The sequence below is a fragment of the Trichoplusia ni genome, chromosome 1 (genome assembly GCF_003590095.1).
Source record: "Trichoplusia ni isolate ovarian cell line Hi5 chromosome 1, tn1, whole genome shotgun sequence".
NCBI classification, from domain to species: Eukaryota; Metazoa; Arthropoda; class Insecta; order Lepidoptera; family Noctuidae; genus Trichoplusia; species Trichoplusia ni.
In genome coordinates this window covers 14,421,007-14,436,153 of record NC_039478.1, presented here as the reverse complement: position 1 = coordinate 14,436,153, position 15,147 = coordinate 14,421,007, and the positions used below count along the sequence as shown (strand labels likewise).

Genomic DNA, 15,147 nt, shown 5'->3' with positions numbered 1-15,147 from the left:
AGCAGGTGCCAAATGGTAACACAGTGAATTATAAATCGCAATTTTTTGGCACGTCACAGCCGCGTCATCATGTCTCCGTGTCTGCTTTTATCACTTTGGAATTAATTTGTTCAACATTATCATACCTTATCGACAACTTTATATGTGAACTATAAATTTTGGGTGATTTTTGATTTAGAGACTTAAGATGGAAATTTTAAGTCAAGTGTCTAACACGCAGTTTATGTTCACTGCTGCGGCTGTGGCTGTTGTATTAGTATGCGCAGCCCTCGTATTCGTATTCGGGTTCCGCTCAGCAGAACAGCCGCAGTTCGATAAGCTGCCTCTAGTCTTAGACGACAGAAAATCGTCCAATAAGAAGAACAAAAAGAAGGACAAGGTGAGTCCAAAACAATATGTTATGCGCTCCCGCCGTTGTCATCTATGCGTGCTCATTTTATTTTTAACCTTTAAGCATATGCTCGTATATTACCGGGAGTTTTACAATTGAAACAACAAATATTATACCTATCTTTAAGTGTAATATTTTATTTGAATCTTGTATGTTCTAATTAATGATTTTGTGTTTTATGTTAGCTGTGATTAAAATTTTTAACGAGACGTATATTCCTTTTCATGTTAATCAGAAGTCTTCACCCAACCGTACTGTCACTGATGATGTGAAGACAAAGTCCGAAGTCTCCAAAAAGTCTCCCACTAAGGAGAAAAAGGAGGAAAAGGTTAAAGATGTTGAGAAGCCTAAGCCAAAGGAGAGACCAGCTGAGCCGAAACCTCTGAAGAAAGAGGGAGGAGCAGGTGATGCTAAAAAGACCAAGAAGGGCAAGACTGTTGTAGAGCTTGAGAAGCCTGCTGACTTTGATGATGGCGGCTGGCAAGAGGTTCCAAAGAAGAGTGACAAGAAAAAGGAAAAGAAACCGGTAGAGGAAAAGGAAAAGAAGAAGGAAAGCCCTGCTAAGAAGAGTAAGAAAGTGAAGGATGCTGATGTGGAAGCTGCTCGCCCCATAGAGGAGCCTGTGGAGGAGTCCATCAAGGTAGTCAGTGCTGTGGGCCCCCAAGTCGATGAAGATGCAGCCCGTGCTTTACAAGCTCAGATTGAAGAAGTTCAGAGAGTACTCAAGGAGGTAATTTTAGTTTTTGTTGTGCCGCCTTTTTCAGCTCCCACTTCGAGACACTTTCTATAATACTGTACAGCACACATGCCTGTCCATGTTTTCCTTAACTATTTAACCTTCTGTTGTATTTATATTTGCCATAATGTGGCTTCCAAAACTTTCACTACAAATATTTATAAAAAATGATAATGCTAATTAGAGACTTTTTCGTTTTCAAATGATAAGTGGTGTATTTCAAAATCACCTGTGAAAGTGTAACTAAATTTTGAAATGTGTTAAGGTGAAGGGAGTACAGCACATGTTACCTATCAAACCATGTGGGAAAGAGATAAAAATTAACAGAGAAAATTATGTAATAATGTAAATGTATCACAGTAGGTCAAAGGTAGTCTTTAATCAAAGTTAGTAATAAGAATGAAGACCAAACATTCAACTAAGTTAACTTTTTTGTATTCAAAGACTAATTTACTTGATTAATTATTAATTATTAATATATATATTTTTTAATTATGGAATAAACATTAAAGTCATATTTGATATTTAATATTGAAATTTTAATGCACATAGATATCACAATAATTTAGACTAGACTAGTTTGAAAAAACAAAGTAGAAATGCGGAAAGCTACAGTATTCTGCTGCAGTGCTATGTGCCCATTTAGGTCTTGTTTATATATCTCTATAGACTTGAGTAAGTATATATAAAAAGTCATATGCCGAAAACCATACACGGTATTTTAGATATAAAATCTCAAGACCTTCCACAGATTTAACTAACAATACTTACATTAACTAACTAGGCAGAACGTCGTGAGCAAGTTGCCCTTGGCAGCATTGAGGATGAAGAATCCGCTGATGTTGAGGAGCTGACTGATGTGAAGGATCTCAGAAGCAACAAGAAAAAGGAAAATAAGGAAAAACAGATTAAGAAGAAAGCTGAGGTAAGATTTGGATTCAATATTGACTTCTTTATAGTTAGGCTGAATTAACTTGGTGTGTATAATGTTGTTGCGTCTATCTCACATAATATACATAAACACTTGCTAAAAGAAACTTTGTCCGAATATATTAGCTATGTTGTTGGTGTTGTTGTAGTAACACTCAAAAATCATGGACCTATCTCTCATTCTTTTACATTGCCAGTTAAAGCTAAAGGGTTATTTGTTTTTGTTACAGCCTGCTGCGGCTAAGAGTGTGAAGCCAGAACCAGTGGAGAAGGACAACTCTGACTCTGAGAAGCAGGACCAAAACACACCAGTCTTTGATGAACTTGGTGGTAGGTACTTACTGAATATGCGAAAATTATTGTAATAGAAGTAACTTTTACGAAAATAAATTTAAATTAATAATTTATTGAAAATAGGTTTCTATAAAAGATTCGAAACTCGTTAAAAATTAAAAAAAAAAGTTCCTGTAAATGTTAGTTATCCTTGATGATAAAAATTACAAATATGAAATCAACATAGTCAGTTAATATTTCAATTAAAAATTGTATTAATGTTTAATTAATCAAACATATTTTTTACCAAATAATGAAGGATATTAGGTTATTCTAAGAAATACCAAAACTATATTAGTAAAAAAATCTTCGTATTTACAGATACTTGGACCGACGCTAAGGTGTCGAAAAAGAGCAAAAAGAAGGCTCGCAAAGACCAGTGAGGGATGAACCATAGAGACAGGGTCCAGCTGGGCGATCTGCCCTGTTGCTAGCTCAATGCCACTCACACCTGATAAAATTATCTACCTGCTCTGCAAACATACTCAAAGAGGATATGCTACTAGTGTTGCCATTCATAAAAACTCAGTGCAATGTCAAAATTTTACCACTCAGTTCAGGGTTGTAGTTTTACAGGGTGTGAAAGTTGTTTTTAATTAAGTTTTATTACCTTAACTTTCTTACACATTCAGTTAACTTTCGTCCATGTTTTTAGTTTCATATTTTATTGTACATTTAGCTCGTTGACTTGTTTTTCATAATAATTTAATTATTGTTTTCAATAATAGAGCATAATATTTTTTATGAGTCATAATAATTCATTATGTATTTCGAGAACTTTAATGTGAATTTTGGGAATCTGCAATATGTTTTGCGTATTATTTATTTAGTCCTTACGTAAAGAACGAAACAGCGAAAACTGGACTTTTATTCATTTCAAAAAATAGGTAACACATGCGCGCGCGATGTTGTCTTTCCGACTAAGTGTGAACCTTAGTCAAACTATACTTAGTCTTTATTCTTTGAAAGGTTTTTCTTTCAAGGAATACAATACTTATGCTAATAAAAATGACATAAATAAGCATAATTTCTTTTTATTATTTCAATTGTGATTACCTTATTTCAATCGTGCGCGTATTTTATCTAGTTTCCGTATGCACTATACCGATATAGCCCTATACTAGCTGTAGAGTTGAATTTCCAGTAATAATACATTTGAGATCTTCTGGTGCTTGTAGTAATAAGTCTTTTTCCTCCTTTCATTCCATATTTGTGCATTTCATCCTTACCTAATACTTAGAACATTATAATTCAGCCGTTGATAATATTCAAATAGTTTATTAACATCATACTCTTTAGTTGTTGTTAAGTTGTTCATCAACTTATTGTTTTGTGTCAATAATTGGTGTTGTGATTTACCCATGACAAAATACATGTGATGAGACCTGAACTTGGACCAATACGAGTAAATATGAAGTTTTACGTCGTAATGTCTTAAATATTAACTTTAAATATTGAATTGGTTTTACGTTTTGATTGGAGTAGCGTAATTCGTAACTTTAAATCTATATTCTGTTGATATGCACATCTAGATAAACTTGTGGATATTTTCCGTCCGGACGCTTTGTGCTTATTATGAAGCTTTGCACAAACTACCTGAATCTTATAACCTTACATATAATAATTGAATTGATACTACATATCCATGTTGCTAAGATTAAAGTTATTATTATATTGTAAAATACCTACATGCAGCCTTCATAAGTTACGATTGTAACAACTACTGTTTAATTGCAGATTCCTATTTTGTAATCTTAGTTTTAAGAATAATTCTAGTGTAGCGCCGATAAACAATCATCAACTCTAAAATTTGGAAACGTCTCTGAATGCAAATTATTTATTATAATATTAAATAATAGGTTAAAATGTGAGAATGAACATTGAATTTAGTTATTGCTGATGATGTTGACAAAATCTATGTACACGTAAATGATAGACCTATACAATACTATTGTCTGACATCGGCTGTGAATTATATTTATTGGCTGACAGCCAAGTTCTTCCATTGCTAATGCCGATGTGTATTTGAGTGAAAGTACGTATACCTTCTAATCTCGCCAAAATATCTTGATTTGATCTTTCTCTTACTCCTATAAATAATTTATATATGTTCTTGATATTACTTTGTGATATCTACTAGTGCCAGGGCAAGGGTCTGTAGTATTTCTTGTTGCATTAGTTATTAATAGGACTTAAATATGACTTATCTTTGATAGCACTTTTGAATTTTACCATGTTTTTTGTTCTATGATTAAGCATATTGAGTAGGAGAAGTTATCCAGTTGTGGTTTCATATCTTTGATTTCCCTTTAAGTCTAATTCAGTACTTAGGGCCTACGTTTATAAGAATTTATCATCTAGTGAACTGTCGAAGATGAATTAAATTCGTATATCGATACTAGGTATAATGATGTAAAATATATTTTTGGCTTCATATTCATAGTAGTTTGTAGTGACGGGTTCCCGCCAGCGCGAGCCAGGTGCGGATAATGCCAACGCATAGAGACATTGTATCTTGATAATGTTGTTGTTTTATAGGCTCTAAAGTAATTAATATAATGAATGTGTAATATAAATATTTTTTTAAAATCAATAAAGAGTGATATTGATATAATTGTTATTATTTTTCTGTTTTCCGTTAAAATACTCATAACAATTAAAAGGCTAGCCTAAGCTAAGATTTACACCCAAGCTGGATATTAAAAAAAATGCTGATCACATAATAACCGTATAATAAATTGCAATACAAAATTGAGATTCTCAGTAGGTATAAATTACACAATATCTTATAATAAGTGTGGCTTAAGAAATTTATTATTACATACGCTTGACCGCACGTCAGTTGTAGCAATGAATTACGAAAATCTATCTTAGTGCTTTGGAATAAAGACTATGTTTAAATGCTACTATTGACGTGCGGTCTACTGCATCCGTTACAGACATGAGCCGTGACTTATCGTAGCATCTACTCAAACTTTAAAATACCTTACAATTATGGGATATCCAATTTGATAATATTATTAATTCTAGGTATCGAATATACAATTGGAAAGCTTTAGGAAAGAGGAAAAAGTATTTTTATTTGTAGTATCGAGATTGTGCGCTGTTATTAGTTATGCACGAATCGTATAACTTTTTAGTCTTAATACGTAAAATTTATTCGAAAATGAGGTTTTGTAAGCTGGTCCTGTAGGAACTTTCTTTTATAATGTTGTTTTTTTTTGTGGTCCCAGGTCCCAGTTTAATAAAAGGTAATTAATCTATATTAGAGTTCTGAGTCGCTCTTGGCCCCTGATTTATTAACTTGTGCCTTGTTTGTTTCTGGCGCTGCGCTCTTGCTCCGCGGCTTGCGTCGCGGCCGTCGACGAAGTTTCTTCATTTTCCCGCCGCCTTGTGTTGGCGCTGCTTGGGCCCGCGATGCTTTTGTCTCAACTTCCACTTTCAGACGAGCGAACATGTCGTAGTTTGTTATTGCACACATTTTACCTGGAATAAGATATATCATACAAGATTGGCTTTTAATTCCTAAGTACGTGCACCTGAAAGGCGTCGGTGTCCGCAAAGGCATCTGATTTGTTTCTTGCTTTGGAGAGTAGTAGGCAATCTTGGCCTTAAACCTCACATAGTACGTATTTGCAGTTGTAAGAAGGTTCTTAAGTAATGTGTACTCACCATTACAATATTCCTCTCCGCACTCTGCGCAGGATATTATCCTAGTCTCGGTCACTCCCGACCGGTTTTTCGTTTTTCGGAACATAGTGTTTTTAGCATAATCTCTTTTATCCTTTGCTTTTGTTTTGAGCTCGGATTTGCCTAGTTCTACAAGTCTGAAAAAATTATATTGATTATGAGGTCTAGTTGACTATGACGATATGAACTAAATACTTGTTTAAATAAATAAATGAAGACCAAGTTGTGTAAGGGTTTATTTTAGTGCAAAAATGTTAATGTCAATTGAGTACCTGTTGAAGTATTCTTCGTCCATTTTAGCTTTCGGTCTGATAGAAGTAAGCATCCGCCACTCAATGGGTACTATACACAACTCTTCAAACTTCAGCCCGCGCATTTCCACTGGGATGGGATCCATAAAAGTAAAATGTTTCTCTTCATATCCTCTTGTTCCCAATGTCTCGTAGGCTTTTATTTCTTTCCGAGACGTTTTAGTTTTATTGTCTTCTTTTATTTTTACGTCCTCGGCTCTTACCTATCAAAGTTATAAAGTCCAAATTCAAAAATATAACTGTTTACAGTGACAATCTACAGGTTTAAGATCAACAGTTACCTTTTCTGGTCGTGTTTTAAAGTCCGGCACTTTATCTAACACTGCTCTATATTCTTCTGCAGTATTAATCACAGTTTTAGATAAGTCCAACATAGGAGCCTCATCTTTCTTTTTATCGAATAAATCGTCTATCTTAGACATATTAGCAGAGTGTGACTGTACAGCTAACCGAATACTATGGAATATCGATCCAACTTTGCTAAGTGCTCGTTAGGAACCGTTGGATCGATAGTATCTCGTAAGTAACCTATTTTTTACTACGTGCAGCATGACTAGCTTTACTGTGTTGTTATTTCCGCAAGGAAATCTAAACCTAAAATTTGTGCTTTACTAAATTTTCTTGATCTTCATGTTTTTCATAAAGTTCTCTTTTGGCAGTATTGATTTGGTCTATAATTTTCTTCCTGTTTTCAACATCATACAAATTAGCTTTACTATTCTTTTCGTTCACGTCGTCTATCCACAATTTTCTATTTCCGTATTTATCGTTAATAAACTTCTGTGATAAAGTCATTCTTTTCAGTGGAGACGTTTTGGGCGACTTTTTATGTTCTGTAATTTCGTTGATAGTTAACGATCCTAAGGGATTTAAATCGGGCTGTAAATTGTTTTCAGAAACATTGTTTGTTTTGGTTAGATCCTGACTGGACCGTTTACTCCTCCAATAGGATTGACTTAACGAGTTCCGGTGTTTCGTGCCGCTCTCAATAGTTTTTTCGGATCTAGTCGGCGGACTGGGAGACCGGCTATCTTCACTAGAATGTGATAAATACTGTCTTGCTTGAGGTCTATATTTTTGCCTCATTTTTCTTTTTTGACTGTAAAATGGATCTTTCTCACTTTGTTTTTTGTATTGAGCTGCTGGCCGGTTGACTCCCCATTTAGGTCGATTTTCTAAATCTTTTTTATACCTTTCCTCGGATCGAAAACGTCTATCTTTCTTAAGTGTATTGTGATGACTATCCTGTGGAGCATTTTCGTCAATGTTGGGATAATCTTTATCAATATATCTTTCGGGTTCATCAGTTTCTATTATTTTATCAGTTGTAGCTTTAAATATTGAATCTGTTTGAGTTGATGCGTCTTTCATTCTTAAGGTGCGATATCTATTTGGTGTCAATAACTTGCCGATATCCGTCAATTCATTCGTGTTGTTCAAAGAATTTAATGACACGCTGTATAAATTATTGGCCACATTTTGAGGAACTAAAACTGCTAGTTGTATATTATTTGGCTGCGTGTTCACAATTTCATTATTGCTATTGATCCCGATTGGCACAATGTTAAATTGCCCGTCTGTTAGAGCTAGTGGAGGAACGCTATGTATGAACAAATTCAAATGACCATTTCCGACTGACCTCGGAGAATTAAACTCCGTTGTCTGTTGGGAGTTACATTCTCTTTTAAGACTTTTTGCAGAATGAATGTCGTAAGTTCTACTTGTCTTAGTGGGACTGGCTACTTCAACACGGGGTGTTGCTTCCGCTACGGGTTGAGTTATTGCTTCTTCCATTTTTGGCTTAGCGTCTTGACTTAAATTAGTGTTTGAATTCCTTTTGTGATAAGTAAACCTCTTTTCTTTATCTTGTTTGGCTTTTCTCTCGGCATCCTCCAAGGCTTTTTTCAAGGTCTCTAGTTTTTTCTGTTCCATCAACTGTTTCTCTTCTAGTTTCCTTCTTTCATCTTCAAGTCTTTGCCTGTCCTCTTCTTGTTGTCTTTGTATGCGTAATTCCTCTAACCTTTCTTCTTTTAATTGTCGTTCCCTCTCTTCTTGTCGGCGTTTCTCTCTGTCCTCTAACTGACTTAATATAGCAGATTGCAATTCTAGAGCTTTCAAGCGTTTGTTTTCCCGCTGAGCCTTGATTTCTGGCTCTATAGGGACATTCTGACCTCTTAAAAATGTTCTGGAAAGATTTAAAGTTATTAAAGATCTTTAACGAACCATACCACATCTACTTTTAAGCGGCACAATTCCGTTGCTTATTAGGCTTACCTTCCCTCATCGCTACCGTTGCACGATGATCTATCACAGTCTATTCCGGTGCTGTTGCTAGAACTTCTCTGGTCGATTACAAGAACTTCAGCTGCGTTTTCAATCATATTTAATCCACGTTCTACCCACGAAGGCGTTCCCTTCTTTTGGTTTGCCATCTAAAGAATAACAATCACATTATAATAACTACAGCCGTAACACTATTATTGAGATCATTAGTTATAGAGACTGAAGGTTGAAGTTAACATTGTCTAATCGCTACCAAACACGTAAACTAAATAATTGCAAGGCTGCACAGATTTTCACCCCCTGCAGTCTAAAGTATAATGATATTTATTTATCAATCTTTTAATAGAAGGGTGAGTTGAAACAAATGATTATAGTTATGCGTTATAATATTTAATGACTTCCGTTCCCTTAACTATTACTAGCAGGAGAGCCAATAAACTTTTCACCTCTACTCTTTAGGACATCACCGTTTTATTTATCTATTTTAGATAATATTTGCCTGACTCTGCTCAACACTGTGATACTATACTTACTTTTGGCTATCGTGCAATTAAATTTCAAAAGAAATCGTACCATCAGACGGTACACAATACAATTTGCGAAAATTTATCTCTGTAGATACCTAGGCAGTGAGGTTTGTTCCATTTGCCAAAATTACCTGCGGCAGCCTAGCATTAGGCGCAGTGGGTTCCCAGAGGCGACCAGTGGCGACACCTCGGTCTCCCCAGCGCAGACGTCCCTCCTCAGACGAGCGAGGACTGCGCGATGACCAGGCACCCTCCGATGCTGCTGATTTAGCGTCACTCGATAACCTATTCCTTGAAATAAATAATTTCGTGTTAATTTGCATCTTCTTCTTCAGAAACGGCTTGACCGACTTAAATGATTATTTGTATATCTTTGGGAGGCGTCTTGAATAGTTGAGGTTCAATAAAGCAACCTGGCAGAACGAAATTCGCTGGATCAACTAGTTTAGACGGAGGAGCGCGGATCAGAGGCAAGACATGATGGATGGGATCAAACGTCTACCTCGAACGGTCGGAGGTTAACTTCAGGAGCGGGATCGAGCATTATGTGCTAATTGCGGGAGGCCAAGGCATATTTTTGTTTGTCGATAGAGGAACATAGAACTCTTCCATCGCTGGTACCTACGACACTCCCAGAATGAGGGAAATGCTTTTTCCCTCATTCTGGGAGTAGTTAAGGGATAGGGTAAAAAAGATTATGTAGGGTCAAGAATAGCCTGCAAATGAAACAAGAAGCCAATAGACAGTGGTCACGTTACGACTTCCGAAAAAGAAAACCAGGAGCTGACACTCTATATTCGAAAGCGTCTCCGACATAGTTGGGAAAGTTAAGGTTGATGATACCCCTATATTATATCTATAAAAAAATAAAATTCGTTGTATTGCATTCAACCATTTCTTGGAACAATATCATGTTAAAGTGAGACTGGAATCTAGTATTATTAAAGAATCGAAGATAATGAGCAGCGACGGAATACCTAACGGAATATCGATTTCACTTATTGTTCACACTACGAAGCGTGGTGCTTTTACTAAAAAAAGGTACAAGTAGTTACAAGACGAAGACTATTTGAGCCGGTGATATGACTATAGGGGGAACCGATAATATTTAAAAAAACGACACTAAAACACTTTGCAAGCAGTGTCACTGATATCCGCTAGTGCTGGCGGGCTACGGTTTATAAGGCTTGTCCATACTCTTTATTGAGTATTCAGTATTTGGGTAATACTGACTAGATACTACTGAATCGGTAGATAACTCTGGTTAGGGAAAATACAGATAGTTTTTTTTTAAACATATGAACAATGAATCGAATTTACATATGAGTAAAACATCACGCTAATTTTTACTTTCATATTATACGTCCTTCTTATTTCTGTTGAAAACACTGCCTTCTTTGCATGCTCTACTTATTAAGTATCATTGGAATTATTATAAACCTTTTTTTAGGTAATTATGATAACAGTAATTAATTACGTACCCAGTAAATATTTTTCAACTATGTTTTAAGGTCTTCCTTAATATCCGCTCGGTATAAGAAGATCCGTTTTGAATATGTTACTGTTCCAAAGGAATAAACTTGATAACTATCGAATTAAACGAATTGTATCGCCTTTTATTTCACGGACACATGGACGCGTGACGACGTCCTTTAAAATAATGAAAACATCGCGAAATGCATAATATCGTTCTGTCACAGAAGCCGTTTAAACGCAATGCAAAGAGTTATTTTTATTGCTGCTGTTTGAAGGTTGTCCTCACCTGTCGTCTTTACCTTCTTGCTGCCAGGCCACGACGGGGCTGCGGTCGGCGCCTTGCAGCGTCCGGTGCTGTCCACTCCTGTTCATGTGGTTGACAGTCTCGCTTCCGTATCCGGACGTGTCTCCTTCACAGTCTTCATCATAGAACGCAAACCTTTTCGCACTAGGAATGTTTCGGTTAAGGACGTTCCTTCTATCATCCTTAGTATTTCTTTCTTCGATATTATGTATCGGCGGCAAACTTGGGCTTCGTTGGCGTTGCCCTTGTTCTTGGTACTCGTAAGAGGACTGTTTGTGCAATTCCAACGTACTGGCAAATTGATTTCGCACTTGCAAACGATTCGTGTATCGCTCACCGGAGCCCCAGGGCAGGTAAAGGTGGGACATTTCCTCTGAAACGATAGGATAGCATGATTCTAAACGTCCTCACATTATTGCTCAAACATAACATAATAATATACGCATAGAACAGAACACTAAAACTACCACTGTAATACACTATTTCTATTTTATCGTCAAGAACGGTCTGTAACTACCTTCCATGACAACAGTCGTCTCTGAATTAACTATATTTTTTCATTCGGGATTGATAAAGAAAAACCTTCCCCTTTATGTACAAAGGGTTTTAAGTTTTATCGATAGCGCAGGCTGAAAAGAAAACGGTAAGTCATTCATGCGAGCTGCATAATATAATGTTATAGTGTACAAGTGTTGTAAACCACCTCAGCTTTTATTTTACTACAAAGAACACGCGACCATTGAAAGGCTTTGATATTTTTAAATTTTATTAGTGCAATAAGTAAGACAAATGTATTGCTTTATAGTTAATACCAGCGAAGGCTTATTTAAAAGGTTTTGATGATTTTCGTGTTTGTTATGAGCTCTAATGACTACATGGAAGAAAATAATGATCTCGGTAGTCGTTAGGGTAAGCATCCGTTTCATTTACATTATAATATGTAGATGCACAGATAAAGTAATTTACTTCCGAGGTTTTAAGATATTTAATGTTCATGTTGCGTAAACAACTTGATACGTATTGCATTGAAGATCGCTTTCATTTGTTCGTGTAACGTTGGTAATATATGAAACAATGGCATTGTTCTGGTGCGTACACTATTTACTCCAATAGACCCATTACCGATAGCGGTGGCGGTCTACAAACGGGAATGAATGTAGGTTGAACATTATTTTATTTTGTCGCGATTTTATCACACAACACAACACGCAAGTTTTTTTGTTGGGTAACAAATGAAAGTAATGCTATAAGGAAATTTGTTGTGTGCTATTTCTGTAACAAAGAAAAAGTAAAGACTAGTTTACTTTAATTAAAAGCAAGTGCAAAGTTTAACTAACGTGACATTATTAAAGAGGTCTATGTGGGCCGTGGGGAGTATTGCTGTATACATACATACCCCCCGTGACTTGTAATAGCAATGAAATATTAATTACGGCCGGCAAAACATATCTGTCGGAAACGGGGGGAAACATCAAGAATTTATGTGACTAGGTGAGTTGTGTGTACCGGAGGCATCCAAAAGCATTTGGTCAAGGATGTGGGTCACGTAGGCTGTAGTAAAGCGTTGAACCTTACTGAAAAGTGAAATGTAGCAGTTGTTTTGTCACGGCCTGAATATTTCACTACCAATTTAATAACGACAGACCGATTACAGCTGTTATCGATTCGAATTGTTTATTTTGATTTTTGAATCGAGTAATTTCGTTTTCTATTTTCAGATTCAATGAGCGGCTGTCAGGTAACGAAGACAAATAACGGATAGTAAATAAAAACAAGTGTTCTAGCTACTAATGGTATATTTTGTTTGAGCCGTCACGCTCTCTTGAACCGCAGACCGTCTCTAGGTATTAACGAGCGGTGAGTGTTACATTATTTAACGCTAACCTGTCCAATGTAGATAGAAACTGTAATTCTTTCATGTATCACACTTATAAAACACACGGGCATGTAAGTGAGAAAAAGTAAAAAGCGATTTCGATTGTAAGTTGGCTAGGTGTGTGATAATTAGACAAAGTCAAACTTTGATTACACCTAGGTATAATTGCAGACATCACTGCAGTGAATGTTGAAGCATAAGCAGAAACATTTAAGGCCGACATTGGATAAGAAATCAATAGAAAGAACAAATTTAACAATTGATTGCGAAGTGGAGGTGATTTCAATTAAAAATTAAAAGGCCTAGGCATGTTGCTTTATCAAATACACATACCTAAATGGAAAGCTTAAAGTTCATTGCTTCCGTCAACCTTGAAAGCTGATTGCTCCATCGCTGGCCCCGACATTGTCAATATCAATTGTTTTGTTCAACTATTGTAGTTCGGTAACGTTCTCTTGTCGTTTAAATGGGGAGGAAACAATTGACGACAGTTCCGCTGTCACAAATTGAAGTACTTCCTGGCGGCGGAACCCTATTTGCAACCTAATTAGAGGTGTGCTGTATTGCGACATGAGTACTACCCAGTACACTGTTTTACCACCGGGTACTTGACTGTACTTTACGCAAGAGTTTCTTAAACTAAGAAATATTGTTCAATTTTAATGTTGACCCAGCTTTAAGGCAATTGCCGCCCATTTTAATTACTCGTTCAATCATAAACCTAAATAACATAGCGTGATCTAAAATGAGTAAGTACAGAATATTGTTGAAAGAATATAATACTAAGTGGACGCAGGCACCTAATAAGTTTATACTTTTTATTTTCAAGTAGGTAAAGAAATGAGTTCAAATGATATTAATAGCAGGGCAAAATGTCCTACTTAGTAACTCACTTTACAATAAGTACCTACCTCATTTTTGCTGATAAGTGGAAAGTACTACGTAAGAATATTCTATTAGATAATACTTAATTCGGGCACCTACTCTCTTTTTCATAGTAAGTATAAGCATAATATCCATTTAAAATTAAATGATCATTACTGCGGAGCGAGTTGGATATGAAATCACTTTCTGTGAGTTGTCACAGAATCAGATAAAAACCATGATACAGATAAATATCTAAGAAGATATCGTGAGAACCTTATCAACTAATCGATTCATATTATGAACAAACTGCAATACTTTTACTAATTATAGTTTAGTACAGTAAAAGTAAATAATTTAGTACGTTAGCTGGGATAGCGTACCCATGCAAGCTTAGAATAATTAGGAAATGAAGGTAATTATATGAGGAAACTGTTTTTTTTAAGAGGTTTGTGTGTACGTACCGTTTTTGGGGTCGCAATCCAAAATAACTATTTAAACTAACATGACATAAAGTCGCGAATGCTAGTAAATCTCCTTGATAAAACCACGACCGTGAATGAGTTGCGAAACATGAAATGAGCGTGATGCAAATGTGAGCATGCACCAGGTCCGAGACGCGGAGCGGCGCCGGCGGGAGCGCGGACAGTGCCGCGGCGGCGGACAGCTGGCGGCCAGCGCCGGCCCGGGAGCAGCGACACGCGCTCACGCACCACTACGCTGTACGCACCTCTCTCCCGCGCCCACTGCTGCTTCTTCTGCTGGACTAGCGACGCCGGCTTGCTCACTGACAGCATCGCACCACGATATTCATTACACTTTCTAATGCCCCGTATTGCACACACGTTGCGTTTGCTCCAACCGCGGCGCAGTTACAGTGCACCGGCTAATGAGTGCTTTTTAAAAACGGAGGCTCGCGCATGGCCGCCGGCGGCCGCTCGTCTCGTTTCGCTTCGCTTGTGCACTCATTGTCCACGGCTGCTGGACTCGCACTACCGACACGATCCAGTCGCCAACTATACAGCTTTTTTTTTAAATTAACGGTAGCGACATGCACGTACGAAAGCATGAACAGCAGTACAAATACGATATTGTAAGGGTCCGCTAGTATCAAAATAGGTGTCTAGACATTGGTGCCTTATTGTTTCAGAAGGCGACACGCGAATGAGAATTTCAGGGAAAGCCTCGGAAAAGCCGCCGGTCGATATTATTGTCATGGTAACGTTTGTTTCACGTGCTCGCGACGAGTCGTGGCATTTTTCTTGTATTTGCATTTCAGGCCATAAAGTGACGCGAATAGCGCTATGTGGGGCGATTCTATTACGAAGATTGGAGCGCTCACACTTGATATTTTTTGTGTAGTTCAATTATAAATACAGAATCTACCTTCTGTTTGCTTGAAAGTTGATACTTAATATTCACTTAA

General features: G+C 36.8%; 3 protein-coding genes across 5 annotated transcripts; 1 reads left to right on the top strand and 2 right to left on the bottom strand.

Annotated features, from left to right (window-relative positions):
* The first annotated feature begins 40 nt into the window (after nt 1–40).
* Nucleotides 41–4,453, top strand: LOC113496811 (uncharacterized protein DDB_G0286299-like). The gene is made up of 5 exons (XM_026876165.1): nt 41–379; nt 627–1,121; nt 1,912–2,052; nt 2,288–2,387; nt 2,712–4,453. The coding sequence occupies exons 1-5, from the start codon at nt 188–190 to the stop codon at nt 2,771–2,773; spliced, it is 990 nt and encodes a 329-aa protein (XP_026731966.1). The 5' UTR covers nt 41–187; the 3' UTR covers nt 2,774–4,453.
* Nucleotides 4,454–5,105: 652 nt separating this feature from the next.
* On the bottom strand, nt 5,106–6,829 carry LOC113496808. The gene is made up of 4 exons (XM_026876151.1): nt 6,673–6,829; nt 6,353–6,594; nt 6,063–6,217; nt 5,106–5,876 (listed from the first exon to the last, which is right to left on the bottom strand). The coding sequence occupies exons 1-4, from the start codon at nt 6,811–6,813 to the stop codon at nt 5,656–5,658; spliced, it is 759 nt and encodes a 252-aa protein (XP_026731952.1). The 5' UTR covers nt 6,814–6,829; the 3' UTR covers nt 5,106–5,655.
* Nucleotides 6,830–6,974: 145 nt separating this feature from the next.
* Nucleotides 6,975–15,119, bottom strand: LOC113496795 (PH domain-containing protein DDB_G0275795). 3 transcript variants are annotated; one of them, XM_026876130.1, is made up of 5 exons: nt 14,186–15,119; nt 10,964–11,354; nt 9,333–9,492; nt 8,666–8,823; nt 6,975–8,576 (listed from the first exon to the last, which is right to left on the bottom strand). In XM_026876130.1, exons 2-5 carry the CDS (start codon nt 11,347–11,349, stop codon nt 6,986–6,988), a joined length of 2,295 nt encoding a protein of 764 aa, XP_026731931.1. In that variant the 5' UTR covers nt 11,350–11,354; nt 14,186–15,119; the 3' UTR covers nt 6,975–6,985. The 3 variants fall into 3 exon arrangements, with proteins under 3 accessions (XP_026731931.1, XP_026731941.1, XP_026731921.1); XM_026876140.1 differs by lacking the exon at nt 14,186–15,119 and adding an exon at nt 13,191–14,029; XM_026876120.1 differs by lacking the exon at nt 14,186–15,119 and adding an exon at nt 11,499–12,224.
* Between the last annotated feature and the right edge of the window lie 28 nt (nt 15,120–15,147).